Source organism: Meriones unguiculatus, chromosome 17 (assembly GCF_030254825.1).
Source record: "Meriones unguiculatus strain TT.TT164.6M chromosome 17, Bangor_MerUng_6.1, whole genome shotgun sequence".
Lineage (NCBI taxonomy): Eukaryota > Metazoa > Chordata > Mammalia > Rodentia > Muridae > Meriones > Meriones unguiculatus.
The window spans coordinates 59432040-59448927 of record NC_083364.1 but is presented as its reverse complement, the minus strand read 5'-3'; the positions used below and the strand labels follow the sequence as shown (position 1 = coordinate 59448927).

The following is a 16888-nucleotide window of genomic DNA, read 5'->3' as shown; positions in this document are numbered from 1 at the left end:
CTGTGTTCTTTGGATGTGGGAATGTGTGCTTGCTTGGTGATGCTGGTGGGAGTCCCTTAATGAGCTGGGAACATGGTTCTTGAAGAGAGTTCTGAGCCCTGGTTCTCCTGGCCAAGTAAAACAATCTGGCTCCAAGGGATGAGTAATTTTAGCAAAACTCTTTAGACCATTTAAGGCTCTATATGCAACATTACTTTTCAGTTTATATGATGTACCTTTCCCAGAGAACAGGCAAACACTCCTAGAAATATAGAGCGATTACCACTCCCCAGGTGAAAAGCGTCAGAGCATAATTACAAGGGAGCGATTCAACAGGAAGCCATAAAAAGTTCCTGAACTGTCATGTGTCAATATACCTAGGTTGTGTGTAATTTAAAATAGTTAGCATTGCTATTAAAGATAGGAAAGTTCAAAATGAAATAAAGAGATGTTCATATGTACATGAGTGATTAATAGATAAGTGTCATAAAAGTTCTAGAAAGAAAGAAGAAAGGAAAGAAAGAAGAAAGAAAGAGAAGGAAAACAAGTTCACTAACACACCAACACCCAGGACACAAAGGAAGGGACCTTTCGTGGTAGTTCAGCAGTTAAGTGCAGTCGTTGCTCTTACAAAGGACCTGGGTTCTGTTTCTAGCAGCCGTATGTCAAGATGGTTAGAAACATCTGTAACTCCACGGTAGGTAGGTAGGTACATACATACATAAATGCAAAAATAGATACATAGGTAGGTGGATAGATGCACAGAAAGATAGATTGATAGATACATAGGTAGATGGATGTGTGATTTTGAGGCCTGCCTAGGATATATAGCAAGACTCTGACTCAAACAAACAAAAATCAAAACAAGTTTATCTATCTTGATAAGTGCCCCTATCAAGCAATTAGAAAGTATGCTAATAAAAAAAGCTTGAAACTTTTTTTAAACTTATATGTAGTAAGTCAGTTTGGCAACGTAAGGCCTATGACCAAATCCATCAAAAACAAGTTACTGTAAAATTTATCAGGACACAACTACTTGGCGCTCACTCTACTTTGCCTAAGACTTCTTATGCACAATCACAGATTAGAACAACACCAACAGTGGCCGTAACTGTTGTGCTGGCAGTTTTTATATCAATATGATGAAAGCTAGTTTCATCTGGGAAGAAAGAACACCAGTTGAGGAAATTGGCCATCAGATTGGCCTGTGGGGAAATCTGAGGCATTTTCTTAACTAGTGGTTGGTGTGGGAAGGCCCTGAGCAGATGGTCATGAGTCCTGTAATATAACAAGCTGAGCAAGCCATGGAAGCAAGGCGGCAAGCAATGTCCCTCCATGGTATCTTCTTCAGTTTCTGCCTATCGGTTCCTGCCCTGAGTTCCCTTCGTGATGAACTACAACTATAAGCTAAAACAAGCCCCTTCCTCCCCAAGTCACTTTTGATGATAGTGTTTTATTTTCATGGCAGTAAGAGTCCCTAACCAGCAAAACTGCTATGCAGCCAAGCACCTGCCCTTCCTTTACCTCATGTCTGCAGGTTCCTGTACAAAACAATACAGGAACCAAGCTGCAATAAATATATATGGGATTGATTAGAGTGCCTTGCAGGATGTGGTCCAGCTAGTCCAACAATGGCTGTCTACCCACAGAAAGCCCAAGAGTCCAGTTGTTCAGTCTGCAAGCCTGGATGTCTCAACTAGTCTTCATTGTATGCCAGAATCCCAAAGTAGGCTCTCCTGCCAGTGAAGAAATGTACTTGCCAGCAAGAGCAAGCAAGCAAAGAGCAAAAGGCTTCTTCTTTTGTGTCCTGTATATTGGCCACCTCCAAAAGATGTGGACCATATTAAAGATGGATCTTCCTACCCCAACAGATCCAGACTAAAAATGGGTCTTCCTGCTTCAAATGATTTAATTAAGAACAGTCTCTCAGAGCTGTACCCAGCCGCTTGGGTTTTAGTTCATTCCAGAGGTGGTCAAGTTGACAACCAAGAATAGCCATCACTGTTGAATGGGTTGTGATTTAATTAGCATTCCTTCACAAACTCTCAAAGAGCAGTTGACTGCATGATCCCATTGTCAGCATTCCTCTCGATGATGGGAAAGTTGGATACTTAAACAGATAAAGGCCAACCCTGAGAGAACACTGAGGAGTCTTCTGTTTGCTGTCTTCTTTTTTGCCATGGGTCAAAAAAGGACTGTGTCCTTGCCTCCTCTTTTGGAAAAATTCAGCCAATCCCATCTGGCTGTATGGTTTTTAAATAGTCCTCAGGGAGTTGCAGAAATATGGCTCTGCCCTGGTGCCTGTGTTTCACAGGCTGAGTGACCCACTGGGACTGAGTGGGGGAGGCCTGGCATCACCTCACATCCCCGCGGCCCTGAAGAACTGGCTAGCTTGCACTGCTGTACTTTCCTTTCACTGTTCTCTTAATGGAAATCACAGACTACCATCCTTACTTAAGAAGAACAGTTTCCTCTTTTGGAACCAAAAAAATGTCAGACAGAGGAAACAGCTAATGTGCTCAAGCCACGGTGATGAGATGACCTCATTTTATGTTAAAGGTTTCAAAAGATGAAATAATTTTTGGAACAGGAAGTAACTCAGATTCAGAGTATTTGATTAATAAGATATTTTAAATATTTCTCATGGGCATAGAGTCTTTTAAGTATATTACCTATTTGCAACTAGATTAGCCAAATATAGACTACAGTCTACAGAGAGCAAATTCTAGGGGATGGAGAAATATAGAGTTCAAGACTCTCCCCCCACACACACTTCTATTTGTAGGTCATTCTTTTTATCTTAAAGTTTCTGTTAAAGATAGCAATAATCTATGAAAATACTTGTATTAGAAAGTTAACATTTTCATAAGGACTGTGGGCCAGAGAAATGGCTCAGCTGTTAAGAGCATTTGCTGCTCTTGCAGATAATGTGGGTTTGGTTCCCAGCACCCATGTGGCAGCTCATACCATCCACAACTCCAATTACAGGACATCTGCCCATTTTCTGACCTCCTTGAACAACAGACATGCACATGGTGCACATACATACATGCAAACAAAAAACCTCACACACATAAAATAAATCTTTAAACATGTAAATTCAAGATTATTTTTTATTCCAAACTAACCCTGAGCTGGATGCTTCGGGCATGCATAATCTCAGAAAGTATATGGTTCAGGCAGAGAGAAAGCCTAACTGGGGAAGCAGAGGTAGATGGATCTCTGAGTTTGATGCTAACCTGGTCCACACAGAAAGTTGCAGGATAGCCAGGGTTACACAGAGACACCCTGTCTCAAAACAGAAGGGGCAGGGATTGATTCACTCACTCTTCAGTAACTCCCCTCTCATTCTCTGGTAAGTTTCTTAGTTGTGCAACGTTGCTGGTTCGTTTCAGGGTTTTGGTTTGTTTTTGTTTCTGTTTGTTTTGGTCATTTTGACAAAAGCTGTAGTTATCTATGAAGAGGGAAACTCGAGGCAAGCCTGTGGTACATTTTCTGGATTAATGATTGATGTGGAAGGGCCCAGCCCTCTGAGCATTGCTACCCCTGAGCAGGGGGCCCTGGGAGGTATAAGAAATCAGGCTGACCAGACTATGGGAGCAAGCCAGTAAGCACTGCTCCCTAGTGGCCTCTTCTGCAGTTCTTCCTTCAGTTCAGGTTTTGCCTTGAATTCCTGCCCTGAATTCCCTCAGTAGTGGATTGTGAGTTGTAAACTAGGAGTTTTAAGCTGGAAAAACCCACCACCAACAACAAAAACCTTACCTCTCTAAGTTAGCTTTGGTCAACATTTTATTATGACAGAAACCTAAACCAGGACAACTGTCTACTCTGACATTTCTGCAACCATTCTAGCTTTCCTTTTCACAAGTATTTGTATGTTCTGTCTTCTAGCCCTTTGAACTCACCTATGTTGTTATACTTTAAGTTTCTTACAGCCTATATGTGTGTGTCTATAGAGAGAGAGTGTGATATTTTTAAAATCTATTCTATGAATCTGTGTCTTTAAATTGGTATGTTTACACCTCTTTTTAAAAAAAGATTTACTTTTATTTATGTGTGTGGTTATGTGTGTATGTGCACATGTGTGCCAGTGTTCTTGCAGGCCAGAAGAGGGCATCAGATCTCCTGGAGCTAGAGTTACAGATGCTAGTAGCTACTGAATGTGGGTGTTTCAAAATGAACTTACATCTTTGGAAGAACAGTAAGCGTGATTAATATCTGAACCATCTCTTCAGCCTGTACACCATTTATTTGTAATATAATGATTGATATGTTGGAGTTTAAATCTGTCTTTGTTTTTCTCTTTTCCTTTTTGCTTACTGTTTTTCACATCTAATTCCTCCAGGTTACTTGAATGTGTCTGCTGGTCTCACTTTGTTTTATCTTTATTGTATAGTATATCTGTATGTACTGCTATAGTGTTTCACTAGCATAGATAAGTGTGACCTCACTGCTGCTCAGTGGTATAGAAAGTTTTAGCTCTATTTTTTTTTTCTTAACTTTAAAAAGTATACATAAATAGGAAACTGTTGCTCTTCCAGTACCATCCCAGGGGGGTGGAAAAGACAACTTTCTCACACTATTGTAACTTAAAGTTAAGGCTCTCAGGATGTTTCTGTTGGTGCTGCAGAAGTAGATGAGGGGCAAACCCATGTCTGGGCAAAACTCCCATCTCCTTGATCATCTCTAAAAACACCCTTGTGGTAGGTAGAGGGAAATTGAAGGCATCCTTCTAACCTACGTAGGTTAGAGTCTAGGTCTTTGGCGAAAGGGATGGGGAATACCATTTTTCTGTAGTAGTTAGCTTGAGTGAAGTGGTTATGGTGTAAAAGTTTGCAGTTGTTCGAGGTTTATCCTCTAGGGAGGGGGGGCTAGTTATACTGACCAAGCACACGGAGTCTCCTTTCAAAAACTAAGCCCCAATTTCTAGACGCTGTACCATGCACACAGCCCTCCGTCCCACCCCTGCTCAGCAAGGTGTCTCTTTTTAGTCCTGGCTGTTCCGGAGTTTGATGTGTAGTGTGGACCAGGCTGGCCTCACGTTCCTAGAGATCCTTCTTCCTCTGCCTCCTGAGTGCTAGGATTAAATGCATGCACACCCTACCCTAACCCAAGCCCTGTTGGACCATTTCCTAATCACACCATCAAGGCCCAAACTATGACACATCACTAACTGTTTCCTAATGTTAGGTGATCATTAGTCTTTCAGGTTATAAACAAGACTAGCATCTGAATGCTTACATCAGTCTCCAACTTGGATAATATCCATTAAACTTAACTCCTAGAGAATTTTGAAGTCAAGAGATTAAACCTTTCAGCCGGTCCTACCAGGGATCCACTCAATGAGAGAGGCACCCTTTAACTTTTGAACTTTGTAATTTTTTTCAGGACTGTCAGGTGGTGAGGAAGGAGGAGACACGGAAATGACGCAGCAGGACACAGCTCAGGACACAGCTCCGGTTCCTGAGCCACCAAAGAAAGCCAAACAGGTGATGGTCACTGTGAGCATCACAGCTCTTGCTCTGAAGTCAACCTCTAGCCACTCTCCAGCAGCCTCTTGACCCTAATGACAGCTGTTGCCGGGACTGGGGAAGTTTTTACTTTCTTTGTTCATGAAAAAGCCGTGTTTCCTAACTGTATACCAGTGAAGCATGTTTTCCCCAACATTTTTTATATTTCACTAGAAAAAAAAATATGTATTTCAGAGGCTGGAGAGATGTCTCAGTCGTTAAGAACACTTGGTCTTGCAGTGGAGCTGGTTCAGTTTCCAGCACTCACGTGGTGATTCACAACCACCCATACCTGTGGTTCCACTCCCACCGAACAACAAGGGCACCAGGCATGCGCGTGGTGCACCTACAGACACACAGGCAAACACCGGAACAGATACATTTAAGAAAATGTGCATCACAATTATGCTGACCTAGGATTTTATATCACAGTCCCATTAAAAATTCGGCCTTTGTCACAGCATAAGGAGATGGAGCTTGACCCTGCACACAGTCCCACTTGCTATCTCCATGACACTGCAGTGTACAGAGAACCCTTGTGACCTTGAGACTTCATCTCCCCTCTCAGACCTGTTCACTCTTGGGGCCTGTGAGTTCCACAATTATAGTTTTTTTTTCATTATTTATTTTTTTATTATTATTATTAGTTACATTTTATTAACTTTGTATCCCAGCTGTATCCCGCTCCCTCATTCCCTCCCAATCCCATCCTCCCTCCCTCATCTCCTCCTCCCTGCCCCTTTCCAAGTCCCTGCCCCTTTCATCTGACCCTGTTTTATCAGGTATCTTCAGGACTGGCTGCAAAGTCCTCCTCTGTGGCCTAACAGGGCTGTTCCTCCCTTGGGGGAGGGGGGAGGTCAAAGAGCCTGCCATTGAGTTCCTGTCAGAAATAGTCCCTGTTCCCCTTACTAGAGTACCCACTTGGATAATGAGCTACCATGGGCCACATCCGAGCAGAGGCTCTAGGTTATATCCATACATGGTCCTTGGTTGGAGAAACAGTCTCACAAAAGACCCCTGTGTCCTGATATATTTGGTCCCTGTGGAGCTCCTGTCCTCTCCAGGTCATACTAACTCCCCTTCCTTTCATATTGTTCCCTGCACTCTGCCGAAGGTTTGGTTATGAGTCTCAGCATCTGCTTTGATACAGTGCTAGGCAGAGTCTTTCAGAGGCCCTCTGTGGCAGGCTCCTGTCCTGTTACTTGTTTTCTCCTACATCAATCATATGCCATTCCAAGCTGCAATCTCATGGCACCCCTTCAATTCATAGGGTGCAATGCTGCACACTTCCTTCCCAGCACCCACTACCTGGGCCGCGGTGGTGATACGGTGCTTGTGTCAGAGTGTCTCTTACAGAATAGCCTAACACAACCTCACAATGCCTCTGTCACTCAAATTACTTCACATACACATTGTATCATCTCCCATCTAAGATGAGAAAGTACAGCACAACAAGGTATTCTGAGAGAAAGACCACACTTACATAACCATTTAATTTTGTTGTTATTTTATCTAACTGTGTCTAGTTTATAAATTAATCTTTACTCTGAGTATACACAATTAAAAATTAAAAAAACAACAACAAGTATATCCTAAGTTTGGTACTACCGTTTAGCCCTTTAATTTTGAAGGATAACTTTTCTGGATACAGTAATCTAGATTGACAAGTGCATTCCTTCAGGGCTTCACCGTACCATTCAATGCCATGCTTGATTTTAGAGTTTCTACTTAAAAATCTTCTGTGACTCTAATGGACTGGTCTTCACATGAGTTTGAGCTTTTTATCTCACTGTTCTCTGCTGCTGCTGTTGGTCAGTACTTAGCATGCTAGTGATACTATGATGAAGTTTGCTTTCTAGTCGTAACTGAAAGTTTGAGAGTTTTCAAAAAGCCGCCTATATCTGGGTATCTATCTCTTTCCCAAGATTTAGAGAAGTTTCGCTTTCTATATGTCTGTCATGACCTTCTCCTTTTTCTGTATTAATGGCATCCAGGGGACTTTTTTTCTGTATTGCTGTGTGAATGCTTAGATTCATCTCCCTTAACCCCTGACAGTCTGTCTTCCACTTGATCTCATCTACTTGTGAGACTTTCCTGAGTTACTTGACCTATTCAGCTTTCACTTTCAAATTTCTGATATTTTTCATAATCTCTTTATTGAATTACTCTTTAATATGCTTCATTATCATTTTTGTTTCATTCAGATGTTTATTTGTGTTCTCTTTGAATTTATGTCATCCTTAAAATCATTGTTTGAGATTTATCTAGACTCTCTTCCACTTTGCTGTTGGTGGGCCTTCAATCCAGTCAGAAAGCTGTTGCTTAGCCCCACGGTAGTCATCTAGTTAGGCAAACAGCAATAGCAATAGTCTTGTGGGTTTTGGAATGTCAGGGGGCCATCCTGGCCACCAGCTGGTGTGAAGGTAGCCTACCCTTGGTACTAGGTTTTTCAATTAAGAACCTTTTGGCTTCTGGGAATGCTCTTTTTTGTCCATGCAAGGTGCCTCCTGTACTTAAACTCTTTAGTTGTTATTTTAACAATGGATTTTTTTCCTTCAACTAAGTAAGCCCCAATAGAGTTGTTAGGTAAGTGGTAGTACCATTGTACCTGGTTGTCTCTGGCCCACTTCTGTACAGCAGTGTTTGTGAAATGGCCACTCCCATTATTGTCAATTCTCCATGTGTACCCATACATAACATTAAATTGGGTGAAATCTCTGGTGGTAACTTCCCTTGTTGCTCACGCACACAGAAATGCTTGTAAAAGGCCAATGGCAGAATCCACACAGGTAAGGGAATATTTCTGTCCTTTGCTGACAACAGGTATAGGTACTATATAGTCTACTTGCTAGTCTTTTATGGGGAAGGTTGTCTTGTGTATGTGTCCTCATGGCATCCATCCACAAGGCCGCAATAAGAACAGGCCTCACCAGACAGTACACAGGGCCTCAGAATACCCTACAAAAATGTCAGGGGCTTTAGCAGTTTTCCATCTGTAGTGGTTTGAATATGAATGGTCCCCCTAGGCTCATATACGTGAATGCCTAGTCATAAGGGAATGGCAGTATTTGAGAAGTATTAGGAGATGTGGCCTTGTTGGAGGAATCGTGTCTGTGGAGATGAGCACTGAGATTTCAAAAGCCCAAACCAGGCTCAGGCTCTGTCTCTGTCTCTATCTCTCTACTCTCTACTCTTCTTTCTTTCTCTCCCTATCTATCTATCTCTGTCCCCCTATCTATCTCCCTCCCTCCCTCCCTCCCTCTTTCTCTTTCTCTTTGTCTATCTCTTCCTCTTGCATTCCCACCCCGCCTGCCTACAGTTCAGGATACAGCTTTCAACTACTGCTCCAGCACCTGCCTGGCCGAGGCCATGTTTCCAAACCATGGTGGTAATGGACTAAACCTCTGAAACTGTAAGCAAGCCCCCAATTAAGAGTTGCCTTGGTCATGGTGTCCCTTCACAGCAATAGAACAGTGACTATGACTCCAATCCCATGTTGGCTCATACTTTGTAAGGGCATCTGCTTCCTGGTTTCCAGGAAGAATCAATGGGCTATTGGCTTCCATATGGAAAACTGATAGGGATTCTGATTCCTGTTAAACTCTGGTAAATATTTTCTTTTACATTTGTTATTCCAATGGTGGCCAGTTCAGAACCTGCTAGTTCTCTCTTTCCCATTGTGTAATCTGTAAACTGAAGTTTCTAATTACAGTCTAACAGTAGTATGGGTTATCGCAGGCCAGCTCTCAGGAATCGCTACTACCCCTACTGTCCTACAGTCAGCATGCTGGCTACTTCATCTTCTTGTCTCTCTAGCCATGTATTGTCTGTGATCACTTGTATTGCTATAGCCACTCATTCCTATTTTGTGCTCCTACTCATACAGTCCATGTAACTGGCATCCGCAGAGATGAATGATCTCCTTTCTCACACTCTGTGTAGCTTAGCTCTTTGTTCAATTATCAGAGGGAGCTCTGTGGCTTGAAAGGATTCTGGCCCCAAGACAACCTGAATGGCATTGGTGGCAGAGCTAAAAGACACTACGCCACATTACTCTAAATATGCATGCCACCGTTGTACAATTGATTCTGTGCCATCTCAGAAAAAGCCCTTGCCAAAGGCTTTCAGTCCAACCCTTACTTGGATAAGAGTTTTTCTTGTTACTGAGGTGGGGCCAGTGGTGGATTCTACCTGTTGTAGTGTTTTATATACAGCCAGCAGTTGCTTTTCTAGCATTGTATATTGAACTTCTGCCCCATCCATTCCTGAGATGAGAACACTGTTGGAACCATTTTCTCTGGTTGTTTTGCCGTAGCCCTCCCATGTAGCTTTTTGAGCTTCTCGTAACTTCACATGAAAGGACAGTGGCAATAGGACAGACAGACGTTTGCCTATCCTATACAGATCTTAACCTGCTCAGAAGCCTCTTGAGCCTTTTTTATCACAATTTCATATGGAACCCCTATTTATCAAGTTTTCAGAGAATGGGAATTTGGGCAAGAAGGGGTACGAAGTATTTCACAAGCCCCAAGAGATTCAGTTATTTTATATTTATAGGCACAAGATGTTTTAAGACTTTTCTTCTAGTAATTTTGTTGGGTATTATATCATATCATATCAGAAGATAGTAGTCCCCAGAATTTCACAGCTGGGCCTGACCTTTGCACCTGGTGTGGATTCATCTGCCAGTCTTTTGGGGACACCTACATCCTTTAAATGCCATGCTAAACCTGTGAAATACTCAAAGGTTAGCATTATATCGTTGCCTTAGTTACTTTTCTGTTGCTGTGATAAAACTCTATGACGAAAGCAAATTATAGAAGAATGGGAAACATTGGTAAGCCCCAAGCTCTGTTGCTTTCCCTTGCCAGATTTCCTCATCTGTCCAGAGAATAGCCCATTGTGTAGACAGGAGGGACCAGGAAAAGGAAGCAGTAATGGGACGTTTGTTGGGTTTCCAGGGTAGGAGATTAGAACTGAGTGGGAGTGGGGAGGGGAGGCTGTTTCTGTAGCTGTAAGCTTCCTTGGATCTCTTTCTTTTCACCCCTTCAGGTACTGGGCTTTTTCACAGTCCCATCAGGTCAGCCTGGCTCATTGTTAGTTTCCACCTCCACCCACCCTGAAGCACTTGCCGTTTTGCCCACTTTCGTTTTCTCCATTTTCCAAAATATGGTTGAAATCCTTTCACCAAAGTTGTCCTTCCTGGCTTCTTGGTCTTTATAGATGTATACCTTTTCAGTCCTCTTCATTTTGCAGTGAGTTTGCCATTGGAAGCAATCTTCAGTCATCCCAGCACATCGGGTCATATCAGGACTGAGCACATCCACTCCTACGGTGGCCTGGCCCAGCAGCCCCGCTTGAGGAAGTGATCCAAAAGCGTTCAAGAGAGTCCTTGTCAAAGACAGCCCCCTCTTCCCTTCCTAGGGAACCCACATGAAGACCAAGCTACCCATATGTAGGTGGCCTAGGTCCAGTCTATTCATGGTCCTTGCTTGGTGTTTCAGTCTCCAGCAAGCCCCCCAGGGCCCAGGTTATTTGGCTCTGTTAGTCTTTTTGTAGAGTTGCTGTCCCCTCCAGGTCCTTCTATCCTTCCTCCCATCCTTCCACAAAGCTCCCTGTGCTCTGCCCAATGTTTGGCTGTGGTTCTCTGCATCTGTTTCAATCTGCTGCTGGGTGGGGCCCAGTGCAATGTTAAAGAGACTCATCATGCAGATCTGTCTGTTGAGACAGGATCTTACTGAGTGTCTGGCCGGCCGGGGACTCATTATGCAGATTAAACTGGCCTGAGTTCAGGAGAGCCACAGTCTGTGCCCTCTGCCTCTACCGTAATTAAAGAAATGTGCCACTATACCTGGCAGGAACATGTTTTGTTTGTTTGCTTTGTTTTCCAGTCTAATTAAGACTCAAGAACTGCACTTTTACTTTTAACTCCAGAACTGAAGAGCCGGAACCCTTAATAAGTGAGCTCAGTTTTAGATTTAACTTAATTCATGTGTGAATTAATCAGCTTTAAACTTAATAATGTGTAATCAGCATATTAAACCTTGTAGGGCAGTGCTTCTCAACCTGTGGGTCACGACCCTTTTAAACAACCCTTTCACAGGGGTCACCTGAGACCATCAGAAAACACAGATCTTTACATTATGATTCATAACAGTTGCAAAATTACAGTTATGAAGTAGCAACAGAATAATGTTAGGGTTGGGGGTCACCACGATGCGAGGTTCACAGCACCAGAAAGGCTGAGAACCAGCACTCTAGAGAAGAGCCCCATATGCTGAATAAGAGTCCATGATAGACACCTAAGTCTGCTGCCCCAGAACCTTGATAATGGCTAACAAATAACAGACTGGGGCCGGTGGGGAGTGGGGGCGAGGCAGTGTTTGATTGTTTTGTTTGTTATTGTTGTTGTTTTGAGATTCTGTGTGTGTGTGTGTGTGTGTGTGTGTGTGTGTGTGTGAGAGAGAGAGAGAGAGAGAGAGAGAGAGAGAGAGAGAGAGAGAGAGCAAGATCTGGAACTTACTGTGTACTGTTAGGTCTCAAACCCAGGACAGATCTCACTCAGAACCTGTGTCTCCTCCCAGGACTTCTCACTCCACCCCCTACCCTAAACATCTCTCTCTCAGGCTTCCCTTCTCCCAGCCTGACCCCTATGTGACTCAGCTGTTTTGGCCACACTGCTCTCTGGCCTGTGCTGGTTCTCTCGGTCAGCTATTCCTCTCTTGCTCTCCCTCCCCCTCTCTCCTCCCGTGGGCCAGTTAATCTGTTGGCCATATTCAGCCTGGACTCTTCCCCCTGCCTGCTTGCTTCCTTCTTTCTGAAATAAGTGTTTCCACACTGTAGAAGTAGTCATGTCCGCCTCCTTTTATTTCATCTTTTCCTTCACTATAATGGTAACCACTCATGGTAATCTTCCTGCCTCGGCCTCTGAAATACTGGTGTTATAGGTCCATTATATGCTTCAAGAGCTCTGGTAATTACATCCAGACTTGTGCCTTAGAAGGGAGCGCTGAATGCTTCCTTGTGCTATAATTAGATGCTTATGGCCATCTGGCATCTTCTATGATGTATTGGTGGCCTTGGCCTAGTTTCTTATTGGCATGTACAAAATTAAATTGATGTAAATCTACATCCACAAGACAGCTTTACTTTCTAAGTCAAAGAGACAATATCTTTATTTTCTTAAGCTGCAAGGCAATTGGTCTTTATAGGGGTTTTTTTTTTTTTTGTTTAAACTGTAAAGAAGCTAAAGATGAAAGATCCCCATGTTATTTTAATCTCAACTCTTTCTAATCTACTGTGATTCTTAAGGCAATGGCCAAATATTGCCGTCATTGGCCCAGTGTCCTAAAGAAGTCACGGACCATTACATCCCCTTTTTGAGTTGAGGCCATTGGAATTCCTAAAATTCAATTTTTTTTTTCTTTTCTTTCTTTCTTTTTTGTTGTTGTTGTAGTTTGAGATAGGGTCTCACTATATTGCTCTGCTCTCCTGGAACTCACTATATAGAACAAGCTGGTCTCAATCTCACAGAGAACTATCTGCCTTGGCTTCTCAGGCTGGGATTAAAGCTGTGAGCCACCACACCCAGCTTTAATCGGCTCTTTTTTTTTTCCTGGAAGGATTCATCTTCGATCATTTTTAACAAAACAGTAGAGACATGGTCGCTCTTGCTGGTGGCTGACTGCTTAAGCCGATATCCTCTACTTGGAATGACTCTAACTTCCTACATTCATTTCGGCAACCTGTTTGAAATGTTGCATAAACATCCAGCACAGGAAACATTTTATTTTGCTGCCTATGATAAATACTTGTGGAACCTGCACATTCCATTTTATAAATCAAAGTTTTGGCCCAATGTTCCTGCTTTTCTACCTTAAAAAAAAAAAAAAAACTCACATTAAAAATAGCATAAAGCTATATAGGGTTCTTGGGGTTCAAGGCCACTGGCAAAATAAATCACTTTTGGTGCTATAGTGCAGATGGTTTTTTAGACCATCAACGGGAACATTCATTCTGTAGTCATCTTTAAATGACTACATGGGTACAGCTGGTTTTGTCAAAACGTAAGTAAGTACATCCTGCTTTGGATTTTCTGTGCTTATTGAAAGAGGGGAGGAGTGGGTACCACAGGCAATGCCGCTTGGTTTCTGCGTGCTCTGCTCATGGAAAACTTAAGTCCCGCTGGTCAACGACTGCCCTGCCACATCATCATTTTAAGCACATTTATTTCTGCCTGCATTTTACAAACGAGCCCTTGGCTTCCATCTCTAGTAATCTGCACACATCAGGCACACACATACACTCTCACTCACTTACTCACTCACACATTTTGATCTCTGTTCAAAGATTTTTCCAGTCTTAGGTCATCTGTACTTTCTGACTTTCTCGAATTCTGTCACCTCAGCTGCTGCATAACAGCTCCAGGGGGTCTTCCCGAATCTCTGTGGAATGTTACCAAGATACTCTAAGGGGTATGTGCACAGCAGAAATGCTCTGGGGTTCATACCATTCAATGACACTTCATCCTGCAAAGATGAAAGTTTTCTCATTTATATTTCCTTTCAGCCTACAGAGTGTTTCTTGACACAACCAAAGGAAACAAAAGAGGGTCCCCAGAAGACCAAGAAGTGGAAAAAGGTACCAGCAACAGTTTGTTACAGTAGTGTGGCTTCCATGACAGTTTTACATATCATACTTATGAGAAACTATTGCGCTCCCTGAGTTGGAGATCTAGAAGTTGGCCCTTGTGAGATTCAGTGAGATCTCTTAACTTTCCGAAGGTCACGAGGAATTCGTTTTCTCTGGGGAATTAAAATTAAACTTTTCTGACTCCCGCTTTACTCTTATGAAACCCCAGACAGCTTTCTTACCTGCTGAGTTTTCACTGTGACATCATACACGGTTTCTAATCTAGAAGGATCGAGGCACTTCCCTTATAGTCACCCCTATGCTTTTATGCAAGAAAATCAATTACCAACCTCCTTCTCTTAGTCATTCCAGCTTTTAAACCTTATCCGCTAAAGTAATAACAAAAAGAAAACAAGCGGATGAAGGCACCATGAAGTATTTCTAACTCTAATCCAGGCCAGGATTTAAAGCAAATGCTCCCCCTTCCTCTTAAAATAATGTCTCCATGCACAGAGAAGACTCCTGTTCCTGTAAAGACATTTTTTTACAGGTCATCTGTAGAGAAAAAAATGTACTTAGTTTTCCCCTTCACTTCCACGGTTGTAAGAACAGCAGTGTTGTTTGCACCCTGCCAGCCAGTGTCTGCTACTGAAGTCAGCAGCGGAAATGGTTGAGATGAGTGAAAAGAACAGGGTCTCAGCCAGTTAGCTATTTCACTGCAAACATTCAGAAAGGAGTGCACATACATGTTTTCTTTTCTCACAAATGGCCAAATAGGAAAGCAGGATGTGCCAGATTGCCTCTGGTTTGGCAAGTCCTTAGCTTTGACAATTCACTTATTCGGAACCTTGGGGAACCTTAGGTTCCAGAGGTTCAAGGTCAGATCTCTAGCTAGTTTAGCTTGGCTGAGGTTGTGCCAACTTATGCCCATGGTGACAATGTTACGTTGATACTTTTGATGGAACCTTGAGTAGTTCTGGCATTGTTGTAGAAATGAGGATATTGGGAGTGGGGGAATGGGGAGGAATGGCCCTTGCTGGGTCTTTGGAGAAATGCTACAAGGAAATAATGGAAGTTGATGACAAAAAATGGGCAGTCATGCTTCCCTGTGTTGCATGCATTTAATGAAAGTTCTGTACAAAGAAGTCCACATCAAAAGAGATGAAAGTATTTCCTGTGACGTCTGTTCTGGTGTGTCTGTGGCCTTAGGATTGTCTCCTAGACCAGGAGAGTCAGTAGGTCAGGTGTACTTTTCAGTTAGCGCCTGTACTCAGAGGTCCGTTTGGTGGCTTACCACCTAAGCCAGGTTGCACAGGAAGTTCTCAACTCTTGCTCTTTCAAGAGTACAGGTCGTGAACCCGGCACGGTGGCACACAACTGTATGCCACCCATACTCCCAGTACTCAGGGAAGCAGAGGCAGATCTGCCTGTAATCTCTGTGAGTTCAAGGACAGCCTGGTCTACAAAGTGAGTCAAGGACAGTCAAGGCTACACAGAAAAACCCTGTCTAAAAAAAAAAAGAAAAAGAAAAGAAAAGAAAAAGAGTACAGATTGTTTAGGATTAAAAGAGAAGTTTCCTTAGAACAAGACTTCTAAGACTTTTAACAGAAAAATACTCTATCATTGAGCTGAATGCAAAAATTTCACTTCTAAAAGATACACACCAGACATTCAAGGAGCCTTTTACATCATCTCTTCATTTTTCAAACACTCACTCTAAGAAGTATGCAGTAAGGTTTCCCAAGGGGATTTTTTTTAAAACTCGAATTCATACTCAGCTTCCACCAAAAACCTGAGTGCCGTCTACCTGCCAGAGAAATGCATCTATACCACACACCATTCTAAAATCTACCATTCTACCTTTTTTTTTTCTTCTCTTGTTTTAGAAGAAAATTTCTGATATTCTTGCAAAATCAGAGCCCAAACCAGGAACCCCTGAAGACCTTCAGAAGCTTATCAAGGACCACTACAGCAACAGTCGGTCTGTGATTGAGCTGGAAGAGCTGCAGCTGCCAGGTACGGCCAGGTTTCAGTTTTCCTAGGGAGGGAAACAGGTTCATCCTTTCTGTACTGTTTTATAGTTAGGTATGTCCACCAGTGAAAGTTTATACATCTCCATGTTCTTAATCCTCTTTCCTCCAGCTAATAGTTTTTTTTTAAACTTTTAGTGATTTATTTTAGATACTAAAAAGTATTTACTGAATTGAATACTAAGATTTGTGCATGTACTTTATCATTTACTGAAAATTGTTTAGTACACAATCTTATCAGACTCGTTAAGGAGTAAATGTCTCTGATGAAGATAGATATTAAACTCATATAATGACACTTGGCACAATACTAAAAGTATTGGTGAGGAACTTTGTTGACCCTTCCTATAAATAAGAACTTTAGTCTTAGTAAGCCTGTTAAGCTAGGTCCTGAATCCCAAAACTCAGGAGACTGAGGCAGAAGGATCACAGCAAGTTTGAATACAGCCTGGGCTATAGATACCTCAAAAATAAAATACAAAGGTTTTTTTGTTCGTTTGTCTGTTTTTAGTAAGCATTTTAGCTTTATTGTCGTGATGGTTGTGATTTCAGTTGCACAGTTCTATTCAGGTTGTATCCCTTACTCTTTCATTTTTGGCCAATAGCCAAATATGGTGACGGAATTCTGCATTTTCAGAGAAGCAGCCATAGTTTCAGGCCTGCTACTGGTACTTAGAAATTAGACGACACTGCAAATGTAAAGTCGCTACTGAGCTTTTAGGTTATGATGCATCCATG

At 42.4% G+C, this 16888-nt stretch overlaps 1 protein-coding gene across 4 annotated transcripts in view; it reads left to right on the top strand.

Moving 5' to 3' along the window:
• Positions 1-16888, top strand: part of Cmss1 (cms1 ribosomal small subunit homolog) — a 305250-nt gene that overhangs the window by 274573 nt on the left and 13789 nt on the right. For all 4 annotated transcript variants that reach the window (XM_060370586.1, XM_021651524.2, XM_060370584.1 and 1 more), the window contains 3 exons: positions 5368-5468; positions 14058-14129; positions 16007-16136. In XM_060370586.1, the coding sequence (XP_060226569.1) occupies positions 5368-5468; positions 14058-14129; positions 16007-16136 (303 nt within the window). The remainder of the gene's footprint in view (positions 1-5367; positions 5469-14057; positions 14130-16006; positions 16137-16888) is intronic.